The sequence below is a fragment of the Epinephelus lanceolatus genome, chromosome 17 (assembly GCF_041903045.1).
Source record: "Epinephelus lanceolatus isolate andai-2023 chromosome 17, ASM4190304v1, whole genome shotgun sequence".
NCBI classification, from domain to species: domain Eukaryota; kingdom Metazoa; phylum Chordata; class Actinopteri; order Perciformes; family Serranidae; genus Epinephelus; species Epinephelus lanceolatus.
In genome coordinates, this window is record NC_135750.1 from 34,081,723 (window position 1) to 34,096,319 (window position 14,597).

Consider the following 14,597-nt stretch of genomic DNA (forward strand, 5'->3'; position numbering starts at 1 on the left):
CCAGTCTACAGTAATAAATAAGTGCTGTGTTTGGGATGCAGCTTCAGCAGCCTGCCTCTTCCATCCAATCTTGTAGCTTGACTCGTGCGGGTGGTCATCATTTTTATATCTTTTGAAGTCTATTACTCGATCCGACAGAAGCGTTGCTGCTGAAATAGGGAGATAAGACAGTCCGGATTAGTGCCGATGTACTGCCTGGGTGTAATGGCGGCGTATGTTTAGGAGTGTGTGAGTGGGAGTTTGTGGGTGTGAGGTTGAATGTGTGTGCATGCACTTACTTCGTCTTTCATGGTATTTTGACAATTGCAGGAATCTTAATGCAAACACCATGGCCATCCATAATTCATGTTGCTAATGAATAATATTTATTTCTAATCCATCAATTTAACAGAACAAAATTGGTCATGTCATTGATGCTATTTGGCAAGAAGATATGATTCATGTCTAGATGTCTTTCATCAGGGTTCCCAATGATGATGACATTTTAGAGAAGCATTGTGCACAAGGAAAATCATGGAATTTGATTATACTCCAAAAAAACAGGGAATATCAGGGTATTTTACCAAAAGGTATTTTTCACATCGGCTTTCATCACTTTAACATGATTTTTTTTTTTGTGCTTTTTCCATTATGCTACAAGGACCCCAGAGTCTTTCTGGACTTTAACACCAATGAATTATTCACAATGAAATTCACGTATGTTCCGGCAAATCACAGATTTTTTTTCAGCAACGCTAGGGTTAATTTGTGGTTAGGTTTAGGCTCAAAAACCACTAGGCTACATTTAGGAAAAGATCACGTTTTGACATTTTTCATGGCACAATACCCGCTAGAAACACAGCGACGGGTCACTTAAAAACACCCATGTTTGGGGCTGAAAAGCCACTGAAAAAAGAGCCATGGGTTGCTAACAAAACAACCTTGATTGGTGGCTAAAAAGCCACTGGAACCACAGCAATGACTCACTAAAAAACAGCTGGTTTTGTTGGTTGTTGGTCTCAAACAGTGGTCGGGAGTAAGCGCCTTGCCTAGCTGTCACTTTATCCACCACCCCCTCCTTTTCCTGATGACAAGTCAGCTCATATACGATGTCAATTTAGTAATGTAACGTATTTATTTGCAGCAATGTACAATGCCAATATTTTCCTCTGGTGGCTGGGCTGTGTAATCTGACTGTGTAGATGCTTAAAATGAATTGGAAGTTCTTTAAGACAGGTGTTTGTACAACATTAAATTTTTCTATATATTTAAAGACTGATAGGATTTGTATTAAAACCCACTTCCAGATAAGATGAGTTTGGCAGTGTTTGTGAAAGGAGCGTTAATTGCTTTATTTGCGTTAGCATTTTCTTACCTCATGTCCACATCAGCAGGAGCAGTATCTTCTAAAATCGTTTCAATCATTGTTACAAATAAGATTCATATAACCGTTTTATTTTGCCGCCATGGTTAACATTAAGGCAAAAAAAACCCCAAAAAAAAACACTTGGGCATTTGTCTGGGAAAGATTGTGGTTTAGTTTGGAATATTAGATCATGTTCTCAACATCTTTCTCAAATAAAAAACAATTGTTCTCATTTTATTTTGGAGGACAGCCTCAATTTCTCACACATTATCTGCAACTTTAGCTTTAATCTTGTCCAGGAATTCAAGTTGCAAACCTCATCTCATTTCTTCTCGCTAATGCCTGCAGTATCTCACAGCCATAAAATCGGGAAAGGAAAGACTGGGGACTATGTTTTTTTCCTGTGTACCTGAGAACTATAATATGTTATGCGCTTTATGTCTCTGTCCTGTGTGCATTATGGATACTTGGATATGTTTGTGCAGTATTTCAGTCCTTAATCCTAACCTTTAGAGCAGTGGAGGTCTTCATTCGGGACAAGTACGAGAGGAAAAAGTACTACAACAAGGAGGCCCTGGCAGCAGCCCCAGTGAGTATCATCACTTCTTGTTTGTTACATTTTAAGTTTTAGCCCATCACTCCATGTTATCATTATAGCTGTATACAGAGCTGCCATGGTTGGAGGCCATTTCATAAATGTGTGCATCAGTTGCTGTTTGTTGCATATGTTTGATGTAAGGCTGTTTGATGCCAGTGTCTGCTACAGACAGACACCAGCTAACGTTTCCTTTCTTGTTGAAAGGCTCTCACCAACTAAAAACATTAGATACACCTGCATACTTCGGCTTTTATTTCAGGAGACTTCGTATTCATGATCAAATATGACTGATTTCCCATCTCTTGCCCCTTGGCGACAATGGCAAGAAACCGAAAATTAATGTTAAAAGGCCAGAAAGTGCATCAAAGAGTGTGTGCATGGATTTGGCTGCAGTTGTGTTTAAAGTTCAAATGTGCTACTTATCACATTTGGCATCCGTTCCTTCCACAAGACATTTGAATGGGTTTCAGCTCTGACTTGTCTGTGCCAAGGCCTCATGGCTGGCTCCCAGTATCTTTGACTCATCAAGCCTATAAAGTTTGTATTTTTACAGTCGCTGACCTTCTGCGCACTTATATCTATCACGCTGGTAATGTTTTCTAACCTCACATGTGTGGAAAGGCAGTGAAATCCCTTTTAACCCTGATTTCAGCCCAAACAGCACAGTCTTATTGGATCTGATACCGAGAGTTGGTGCACACAGCAGAGAATAACCTTTCAAAAACACTGTTATCTTCTGATACAGGTCTTTATCAGCGAGTAGAGATGTCTGTGTTTGTGTGTGTCAGTGTCAAAAGCAAACCGTCTTTTGTGTGGATAATAGGAGATTGTGTAGGTGTGTACGTGGGTGGGTGGATGCACATCTCCTTGTCTTGTTTCCAGAGAGATTATCTGTGTGAGGTGTGTGTTTTTGAGTGTTTCTGTGAGTGGGTTGTTTCTATACTGCGAGTTACGCAAGGCAGTGTGAATGCTCAGAAAAATTTGTGTGAAGCAGTTTCTATGTGTGTGTGTTCATGTATAAACTCCTGTGTTCCCAACAAAAATTACACTCCCATTTCCAATCTCACAAACATTACACTCCCTTGCAAATTGACTCAGCGGTCCTTGCTGTACTGTGTGTAAGGTAGAGCTGGACAACTGCAGTTCAAATAGCTTTTTTTTTCTCAAACAACACTTCATTGTTTAACAATTCAAAGATTATAAGGAAATTTGGTTTGAGCCAAATATTCGGATTAAATGAGTATCCAGTCCAGATAATGTACTTTTTACATGTACATGTGTCATCTGAGCAAAATGTGTTAATGTCTGTATCATGATGAAGGAAAATCCTCATTTGGGTAACTGTATTCTTTCTTGTGATCAAAAATGATATGAAACTCAATCATAAGATTGTTGTGCAAATAGTTTTCTAATAAATATAGCAACGTCTGATCAACCCATATAAATTTCAAGTTTAAAATAATAATTTATAATTAGGCTACACCTGTTTCTGGTTTAAACTTCACCCACTTCCAAACTAAACCCTGCCCATTCCGAGTACAGATATGAATACAGATGATTTAGTTGGCTGAACAGACAGACACAGACACAGACAAAGATACAGATAATGGTGTACTCCCTCATCCCTAGAAATAATGTAAATGCCACCAGTAAAAAAAATGTTCGTTGCGCCTTTTTCTTGTTGCCAGGCAACCATGCCATCACCTCCCGACTCTAACCTTCGCTAATAATCGATCTACCATTTATTTTATTTAACTCACAGTAATTAGTAGCTAGTTCCTTAAAATGGACAGGCAGAGGGTACTTGCTGTAGCTCTGGTTGAGGGTAATAGGCTGCCAGCAAATAATTTGTTGGGCACAGGGAAACGGAGATCTGTGTGGGTAGCTACATGGGAGCTGAAAAAAAGGGTGGATCATGGGGTGTACCACCAGTTGGTCCAGGAGCTTCGCTTCGATGATGGTCATTTCCAGGTGTATTTTAGGATGACTTGGGGCAGTTTGGCAGCATGCTGTCTATTGTCGGGCCATATAGCTCTGGGTATCCAGTAATTGCTACATCCAGTTTCTCTTCCATTGTTTACTAACTGTAAACTTGCTGTTGTGACCACCACAGAAGGCCCACCTCTTAAATCAACAATGCCAGGCGTCTAAAGTGCAGAAACATGAGGCGCATAGCAATGCAAAAACAGCAAGCAAAAAGCTTCATTCTCACTAAAAACAGTTACAAAGAGCCACCTCCAGCTGCTAAAATGCTTTCTGTGATCGGGCCTAAGTCAGCACCTTAACAGGTAGATGTTTCTGTCACAGGCGTTCAAGCAATGCTTGCCGCATTTCCCATTTCAGGTGAATGCATCACAAAAATCAATGTTCTGACCTTTCATCTTCCAAGTAACAATTGCAGCAACAGACAGTACTTAACTTTTAACATCGGATTTAATTTTACTTACCACAAAAAAGGTCAACAAATTGTTAAGTGCCTGCTGAGTCATACAAATGTAGGGATTTAAAATGTGTGGTGTGTACTGGGTAGTAGCCCATTCCAAGGTTACACAGTGGATCAATACTGGCAACAAGTGGTGAACGACTGACCTTAACTTTACCATCACTGTAAATTTATCCCAAATTATTTTCCATATCCCTTTTCAGTAATCTATTTCAATGTTTTGTTAAATCTTTACTAACTGTAATTATTTCTTACAGTAATCTTTGCATCTCTGCATGCTAGAATCTAAACCGAGCATGCATGTCCGTACTGTAAAAATATCAGAAGTATCTAATCTGTCATGGACAAAATTGTCCTGCCTATCATCCCATCTTTTTTAATCATTCTGCCATGGTATCATCGTACTATAGTAACTTGTGTGGTGAAACCACTTTTTACTAATTTATAGTGGAACTCACTGTACTCACCACAATAAGTTTAAACTTAAAAAGTTTGAATTTATGCATGGCTGGATTTCTCCTTCTTAATTTGTTAGTAATGAACTAGATCTATTATACAGGTAAATGGGCAAAAAGTTATAAACTAACATCGTTATAACATTGAGGACTGACATTGTTGACATCATAACATCATTGCTTGTTATAGCATGATAGAGAGGGGGAAAAAAGCACAGTTGTAAATAAGAAAATGAATGATGGCTGAATTTTGTTCAGCTGCTTTAGTTTCAGGGTCCTGGTATTGTTCATGCTGGCTCACAGACAAGCTCCCTTGGCTTTCTGGGACACTTGAATAGAACAGAGTCAGCATTAATGTTATTAGTAACACCTCTGCTTTTCTTACTATGACAAGTCAGAATGTGTGCTGTGAAAAAGGCCTATTGATGTCTTCCTTGGGTTCTTTTCTCTCCTTCAAACCTGTCACCAAAAAGTCAACTTTGAAATTGACTTTTGTAGGAAATGAGTTATAGATTTGTAGCTTACTTTTAGAAAGCTATTTCATTATATTACTCACCAACTTTGGAATATAATCACTATTCAAAACTGGTACTAATTTCATTTATAATAGCTGTATAGTTGCCCACTTGTGGTAGAAATGACAAACAGCCATGAAGTAACCATGTCAACATTTTGATAAAGGACTGACTAAGACAACAAGATTAGATTAGATTGTCTGTCTCTATGTGTCAGCCCTGGGAAAGTCTGGCGACCTGTCCAGGGTGTACCCCATCTCTCGCCCAATGTCAGCTGTGATAGGCTCCAGCTCCCCTGGGACCCTGAATAGGATAAGTGGTTACGGAAAATGAATGAATGCTTAAACGATCTGCCAGCTGTCAGTCACTGAAATTTGATAACCACCAAGCTGAAAGTGATCAGTGTGATTGGTTAAGGGAAAGATGCACCACTCTGTTGTCCTTTTGATTTTTTAGTAATTAGCTATAACTGACTACATGTGCTGGCGACAGTTGTCATTGTAGCCAGAAAAATAAACTGTTGCTTAATATTTTTTCACCTTTTACAGCTGAAGAGATTGTTGACAGTATAGCTCTCAATGTAAATATCTGCTGTTTTAAGCAATAATCACTTGGCACAATCAATGATGCTCTTTCAAATTGCAATTCGTTGAGCCTCAATGTAAGGCATCAAAGTCTTACAGCAAACAAGCGCTCACACACACACTCAAACCAAGTATTGTAAAATAATACGAACAATGGAACGTAGAAGCGCACTGGCATACATTTCTATCCAGGCACACACTCCACTCGAGTTAGCACTGCTGCAAACTTAGAGGAGGATACACACATACACACAAACTGAACAGCGTTTAAAAAAAGTTGCAGGAATATGAAAACACTTTAAAACATGAGAACCAAATGCGTTACATTAATGCAAAATGTCTTGTTCACAGCAGTCTTACTCTGGCACGGCTTTATTTCATCTCTCCGTTTCTTCCTCTCATTGTCTCTTTTCTTGTTTCCCTCATTCTCTTCTTCTTTCTGTTTCTCAGTTTGTCTTTTTCTTTCTCCCTCTCGCCTCCTGCCTCGTTCTCTCTGTTTTCTCTGGTTTTCTCTGAAGCATTGCCAGCAGCCAGACTGTGATCTAGGATCTGTTTCTGCCACCCACACAGACGGCTCGGCTTTTATATGCAAATTAATTATTAAAAACAACTCATTATCACTTTAAGCAGTTTGGTGCAGATGGAGAAAGAAGAGGAGAGAGCGGGCTACAGTAACCCTGAGCTGTGGTTTGTGTATGTGTGTGTGTGTGTTGGAATGAGAGTCAGGAATTCATTGGCTTGACTTATTTGTTGAGCAAAAACAGTTTGGGTCTCTTCATGCCTCTTCACTGTAATTACATCATCATCCTTTGCTGCATTTGTTTACCAGTTTGTTTCAGTGATATTGGCAGCTAGTTGAGGACTGGATATGATCAGTGATAATACTGCAATATGATTGAGAATATTACAATTAGATTAAAATCATTAAGTATTTCTTCAAGAAATTATAACTCCTGTGCTGGTTGTTCAGGAAAAATGCATTTTAATTGCTATTGTTGTGTGTTCTAGTGTTGTGTTGGGTGATGAGCTGTAGCACCGTTGAAAATTGACAAGTACTGGAAGATGGCACCTGCTCCATCAAATTCTTTGTCTGTTGTACTTGTTTACTGCTACATGTAAATCACAAGTTTGCTCGACTTCTACTTGTATATTTCAGCAGTTGAGCATGTGAGAAATTTGGCTCACTTGAGAAAAGCCAGACTTTAATTAAATACTGTAAGCCAAATGAGCCACCTTTTCTCAACTTTTGGAGAACAGCCACAAGTTGCATTCAAGTACATTGATTTTCAGTTGATTTCCCAAGATTCTCTTTAGCGCAACAAACTTTAAACACAACACTGACATATTATCACCTCATAAAGGTGAGAACAAGTCAAACATATTATTCGCACATCAGGCAGATACGAAGTGTTCTCATTTCTTTTGAGTCATGCTTTTGTCTACTTTGTTTCCCCTGTGACACCAAAAGTCGATGTTGAATTATTGTAAGTTACAGACATCCATAACACCACATTGCCATGCTACGTTAACTACGTAAGGTGACAAACCAAACACCTAACCATGAGTCTTTTCCTAAAGCTAACCTCACTGGTAGGGGCGCTTATTAGGAAAATATTATAGGAAGTGTTTGCATAATTTTTTGTAAGATATACAAACCATTGTATGAGGACCTGAGAAATGCAAGCCTCGCATTTCAGCTCTGTTTTTAGTCTCCACCACCTCCTGAGAAAAATATCTGGCTCTTTAGCTGTTGCTCCAATGCTCCACTATGTTCACAAGTTAGTCACTAACTGTATGTATCTGCTGTTTGGTGCTGAGCCGGTTGTGTACAGTGGGTTTATCAAAGGCTTTGAAAAAAAGCAGCTGCCTGCTGCTGCTGGAGAGACACATGATGACTAAACCAAAACAGTACATTTGCGGGCCAAGAAATGAAAACAGTAGGTTTATCACTATGAGGGACTTATTTCACATTACTCATACACCCCTCTTCCACCAACATGGACAGGTTCTGTCCCAGTTTTCAGGCCTTAAAGGGATAGTGCACCCAAAAATGAAAATTCAGCCATTATCTACTCACCCATATGCCGATGGAGGCCCTGGTGAAGTTTTAGAGTCCTCACATCCCTTGCAGAGATCGACGGGGGAAGCGGCTAGCACACCTAATGGCAGACGGCGCCCCAGACTAACGGGGAAGGCTCCTATTTAGGGATGCACCGAATATATTTGGCCGAATATTGCAAAAACACACATTCGGTATTCGGTGGAATAAGTGAAAAGCAGGCTGAATAATAGCGGCATGTTTTGATAACGCAATCAAGCAGCGTGCGGTGACAGACAGAGTAAAATGCCGGCAGTCTGGCGATATTTTACTCTGTACGTCACCGCACTCGCATTTGCGACTAAAAATAGTTTTGTGCGGGCAAAATAAATCATTCAGCACGCTGTGTGAGTACAGATTTCAACCAGCAGCAGAAACGAAACGGCGAATCCCGCCGGTTGTGGGTTGAACGGGAGTCACAGACACGGACAGAACGTATTCCTGTCAAATACGGCGGCGCATGATAACGGCTTACCAGCGACGGAGAAGTCCGGCTCCAGGTGAATAACTTGTTGTCATGACTGCCCAAAAGTACCTGGACAACCAAGCTGTGGTGGCACACAGGTATGTGGCGTATCAGAGGAGAAACAAGCCGTTCACATTTCTCTGTGTCAGTAACGGTCCACAAACCTCACCGCGCTTTAGGGACTGTTCTTAACTTATGAAGGGACTGTCACTGGAGGAGGGTGGCTGGTTGATTTTTACTTCATTTATTTATTTTATTTTGATCCCCCTATGTTAATCACTTACTGATGCTGTTTTTGAAGTATGAATAAGTCAGTAAGTAATTTATTCCACTGAAATATCATCGATGTATTATAGAAAAGTGATTTATCTTTTTATTAATGACAAAAGGCACATCTGCCTCATTTTTGCTGTGGTATCCTGACACTACTCAGAACCATGATATTTTCACTGGTATCGTACCGTGGGTCCCAATTTTGGTACCGTGACAACACTAATCTGGAGGGGGTTCATCTGCAAAAACTAATGAAAAACTAAAAAACTGCATTCAGTATTAGGTACTCGGTATTTGGCCAAGGGATTTCTCTCACCCCCGCCACCCCCGCTGCTGAAAAAAATCCTAGAGGAAACACTGTGGGTGAGTAGATAATGGCTGAATTTTCATTTTTGGGTGCACTATCCCTTTAAATCAAACCATGCAGAACATTTTGACCAAAAATAAATTGGTTTGGAACCTGAAAAAGTGGTCCCCAGCTGGAACCAAAAACAGTGGGGCAAAAAGTCTGCCAACAAATACATGTTTGTACTCACCAGTTCGAATTAGAAAAAGACATTGTTTTGGAATCAGTACTCAAAGTTTTATATGATACTCAGTCCTCCTCCAGTGATAGTCCACATACTGTGGACATTAACATTTTCAAGCAGTTCTGCAGAAAAATAAAATTGTATCCTCAAAACCAGATATATGGTATTCAAATTTTTTTTAGTGCTTTTAAAAGTTGGAAAGTGCTGGATATGTATTTGTTCGCGTGTGTGTGAGACAAATGGAGAGAAAGGTAGAGAAAGGACAGAGTTTGTAATGGACAGCTTGCTGTACTTTGTTTGTAGTGGGGTACATGAGTACATCCACTCCATTCCCATTGCCCATGCAGCATGAGCTCATTGTTCTGCCATGAGTGAATTAGTTGGTGTGTGTTCGTGTGTGTGTGTGTGTGTGTGTGTGTGTGTGTGTGTCAGTATGCGGACCACAGATTATTTCAATGTTAGTGGAATCAACAAGACATCACAGTGCATCTTGCAGACCCTCTGTGATGAGCCCTGTGATTGGCCTATAAATGTCACAAGAGAGCAGCACAGTCACCCTGGAGGAAGACTTTGCCTTTTTTTTCAACCTTATTTGCCTGTGTTAGTCATACGGATGTCCTGTCTGCTGTGTCCACAATGCTTGCCAAGGTTCTGTGTGTTTCTGCAGCCAGCTGTGGCAGCCTACTTAACTTCTGCCATCCGCTGACACTAAGTACAGCCTCACAGAGCTGCTAGCCTGGCTGTAGACTCTTTTGCTATGAGCAAAAGTTCAGTGCACATTTTTTTTTTGTTTACCTTGTAACTTTGTTTTTGATTGTTCCTGTGTAGTCTGTTTTTCAACCCAATCACCAGGAAAAAATGTTGGCATTGCATGTTTCACCAAACTACAGATACGTATGTTACATTGGCATGTTCTTATGTAGCAGATACATTAAAAGCTTATCTTTCAACTACGCTGTGGTTAGCATGAGGTTTGGTGTAGACGTGAAAACCACTTGGTTGTAGGTGAGAAAAGATCATGTATTGGCTTAAAATACGAGGTTTTGTGGGCACAATCCCTGCTGGAAAAGCATTAATGTCTCAGTAAAAAACAACTGCTCTCTGTGCCACTGTTACATGCCAGGCAGGGGCAAAGTGCAGTTGTGTTTGTGTGTGTGTTTTTCCCTCCTGGTCTTCTCTCTCTCTCTCCTCCTCTCTGCTCTCCAGGTGTCATCAACCTGATTGGCCTGCACCTGTTGAGTGTGGGTGCTTGCAGACTGGCCAATCAGGTTTGTGGACACAGGTTTGGTGAGGTTTGTGGACATAGGTAAGACGGGGTACCCTTTACATTTCTTCATTCACGTAGGTATCCATTGTTGTAAAACACTAGGTTTTAGGGTTGGTGCCACCTCTGTATTTATTTTTGGTTAAGCTTCTTTTTTAGATAAGAGAGTCAGGTTTTTGTTTGAGTTTTGTTTAAAGTCCAGACTCAGTTTAGGTCCAGTTTTATTGTAACTCTTTCTGTTTATTTGGCACAACCACCTTGTCCCACCCTCCTCCACAATTGTGATCTTTTGTTAGTAGATTTAATTATCCAATAAACCATTTTCTTTGTGTATACACCCACTCTGACTCCATCTTATTTTTTGATTGTCGTGTTGATGTCTCCTTTCTACCTTGCCATCAAGGGAGACGTAACACCACCATTCTGGCAAGAAAGGCAGTGATGGGTTGCCAAAAGACACCCACATTTGGGGATAAAAAGCAATGGGAAATACAGCCCTAGGCCCCTAAAAAAACACCCATATTTTGGGGCTGAAAAGCCACTGGAATAAGAGCCACTGGTCGTTAAAAAGTACTTTGGGGTCACCTTTGCGGTCTAAATAGCTACTGGAAAAAGAGCCACAGATTGCTAAAAAACACCCACATTTGGTGCCTTAGAAGCTGATGGAAAAACAGCAATGATGCACTAAATAACAACCGCTTTTTTTGGTTCGTTTATGTCAAATAGTGGTCTGCAGCTTGGCAAGCGTCATGCCAAGCTGTTACGGCATCCACCATCCCCTCCATCTCCAATTGACAAAATCACCTCACATACTACATCACTTTAGAAATGTTGAAAATGTTGGTATAAGGTTTGGTCGTTTGTGTGCATGTGTGCGCATGTGAGTGTGTGTATCTTTCTGTCCGTAAACTGCTAGACCAATCAGCCTTTGTTTTGTGTGCACATGTTTGACTGTGCTCAAGGACCTCTTGTAGTTGCAGTGATTCACAGTTGTTAAAAAACTTGTTTTATTGACTTATTTTAAACTAAATTAATCAAAGTCTACTAACAAAAGGACTGACCAAAATTAACAAAAAGAGGGGAAGGCACTAGTGATGTGACGTTCACGAACCGGCTCGTTGAAGTGAACGAGTGAACCAGCTCTTTAGAGTGAACGAGCCAGTTCCTAATTCACGTTGTGTTGATGACCCCCCTCGGTTAGAAACGAACAGTAGGAAGCTAATCCACTATCCGCCAACACTTGCTTGTATTGACAGTTGTTTATAAAGGGCGTTGCTATGGCTACACCAAACTTTATATGTGCGGGGTCTATTCTGGGTCCACGTTACAATATCCAGATCACATGATGCGATAAATCAGCAATGCGATTCGTCATTGAACCCACTAACACCCGCCCTCCACACACACACAGCAAAAAAAAAACCCCAAAAAAACGAACTAACAAACCGCATCTTTGAACCGGCTCTTCAAAGTGAACGAGAGCCAAAGAACTGGCTCTCACAAGTGAACGATAAATCCCATCACTAGAAGGCACTCAGACCAACCCATAAAGGGTTGAAGAATCTGGGCTCTTCCCTCTAACCTAAATCACCAAAACAACTCAACCTAACAAAAAACCCTGAAAATAGGACTACAGGTCCCACCAAAAACCCCCAAAAATCATATTAGTCACCACCCGGCTGTTGCCGTCAGGGCTGGAGGATGGAAGACAGTGAGCAAAAATCCCTGCGCCCTGTTTATAGGTTTCCCCCCATCAGACCAAACAGCTCCACCTGACAGGAAACAGACACACTTCAGTCAAATCCGTATGACTGCTGACTCCTCACACCTCTTAATCGGCTGGTCCGCAGGTTTTCCAGAAATTGGCTCGGCTAAAAACAATAAGCCTTTAATCTGTTGCAGGCCACATTTTGTCCTTTGTTGTGATTCAAAAACTGACATCCATTTTAAAGCGGAACATCTGCAGATTAATTCCACACCTGATATGATCTGCTAAAGTTGTGGGTGCAGCTGTGACAAGGTTTTGTTCTGTCTGCCGTACAGCGTTCTACCACACAGGAGGCGCTTCAGAAGCGGAGCATTTTTCTGCCCAATTTTGTAGACTTGCAGATTTTGTTGATTTGGTCATTTTTCCCTGATAGTAGTTAAATGGTTTCTGTTTAGTCTATTTTAACTGTTTATTGTTGTTATTGCCTACTTTGATGTGCTGTAGCCTACAGACGAAGTTGATATCGTTGATGGTGCGGTTATGAATGACATGGATTTAAGTGGCTGTCTTAGTTTTTAAAAACACATTTATTCTCATAATTATATCGTATCTATATTTTACATACAGTGCCTTTTCTCAGGAAAACATGATCTGCTCTGTGAATGCCATGGCTTCATCAAAAATAGACAAGGTGCATATTTGTATTAGCTTTGAGGATTCTTTTGAAACATGCTGCTGCGTGTCTGCTGAAAAGCTTAGTCTCTAGTGATCAAGATCAGCTTGGAAGGCCTGGCGGAGATCTTCACTCTACTGAGTGCGTGTTTTTAGTTTGTCTCCGTGAACAAATCCACTGATGAAGGTGATTCCAAGAAGAGATCTGAAATTTTGTTGTAATGAATGCTGGTGTGAAGATCTAGCACTCTCCATATTACTGTGCTGCACACATACACACATCTCATTTTCCTGTCTGTGTGTACAACACAAATATGCAAATTAAGAAAAGTAGAGCTCATAACTGCCACCAAAAAGTAAAATAGGGTCTTCTATAATGGATGCATTTGCGAGAAGCAAGCAGATTTGTGATACCTACATCAACCACGTCACAAAGTGTAGCTCAAGGTCATTCAGTTGATATTCTTTTAGAACACTGTAGAATTATATTACCGTTTAAACATCTAAAACCGTCCCTCAGCCTCCATAATTCCTGCTTTATTAGTCCCTGTATAACTATTCCACTTTACTTCAGTGAATGTCCTCTGTAAGAGTACAAATGAAGCTGTTAAAGGTCTACCCAGCGGACAAGTCTCACTTAAGATGTTAACCATCTTTCTGTCTCACTATCAATAGTCGCCACAGCAGATAGCCAGACACTTCCATCTCCGAGTCCTAATATCTATTCAACCTCTGTTCATCCTCTTTCACCCAGCACACTCTACTCCTCTTGTTATCTATCCACCCTTTATCATCCTGCCCCCCCCCCATCCCTCTGTATTCCTTTCACTCCTCCCTCTTACCCTCCAGCCTCTTTTCTCTTTATCTTCATCATCAGCCCATCTGTGCCTGTTTAGTGCTGTGTCGACATCTCCGGCAGCATCAAAGTCGGAAGAGGAGGAAGTTTTGAGAGAAGGAAAGAAAAAAAAAACCTAAAAGACATCAACAGAATAAGTAGGGGGCTAGAAAATGAATTCACATCTCTTCTGTGCTGCTTTCACCACCACAGGCAACAAGAGCAAGCAGTCGTTTGATGCCTTAACAGTTGAGGAGGGAGGGAGAAGGATGGAAATGGAGAAAGATGAAAAATGGAGAAAACATTCCTCTGTTCTGCCCTCAGAAAGACACAGTCAGTGTGAGTTTCCACCCCGAGGTGGTATAGAGAGCAAAGGAGGAGGAGAGGAAGGCAGTGAGGAAGGAAAAGAGGTGGGTTGATGTTAATGATGTAACCTCTTTCATTTTTACAGTTAGATGCTAAGGGGTTGTATCAGCAGTCCAAAATGGGACTCTCGTACAGTCCCGGTACAGATTTGCATTCCCTTTGCCTCATTTAAGATCGTTAAATAAACTTCTCGGTTCACAGAAAACATTGATTTCCTCACCAAAACCACTTTAGGTTTAGGCAACAAAACTTCTTGGTTTTGAATAACGTTTGTGGGTGAAAATTACACTATTTGAGTGTAAAATAATTTAGTTAGCCATGTCACGTGACATGTCATGTTATGTCATGTTATAAAAAATGTTTCACATGGGACCCTCCCACCTGACGTGGACTTTTTTGCTCTTTATATTACATTATTGCCATGGTTAGGTTTACATTGGAGTTA

The 14,597-nt window shown here is 40.6% G+C and overlaps 1 protein-coding gene across 5 annotated transcripts in view; it reads left to right on the top strand.

Moving 5' to 3' along the window:
- The window catches only part of LOC117248178 (stromal membrane-associated protein 1), a 182,367-nt gene that overhangs the window by 39,760 nt on the left and 128,010 nt on the right, over positions 1 to 14,597 (top strand). For all 5 annotated transcript variants that reach the window (XM_078160831.1, XM_078160833.1, XM_078160834.1 and 2 more), the window contains exon 4: positions 1,859 to 1,934. In XM_078160831.1, coding sequence (XP_078016957.1) covers positions 1,859 to 1,934 — 76 coding nt within the window. The remainder of the gene's footprint in view (positions 1 to 1,858; positions 1,935 to 14,597) is intronic.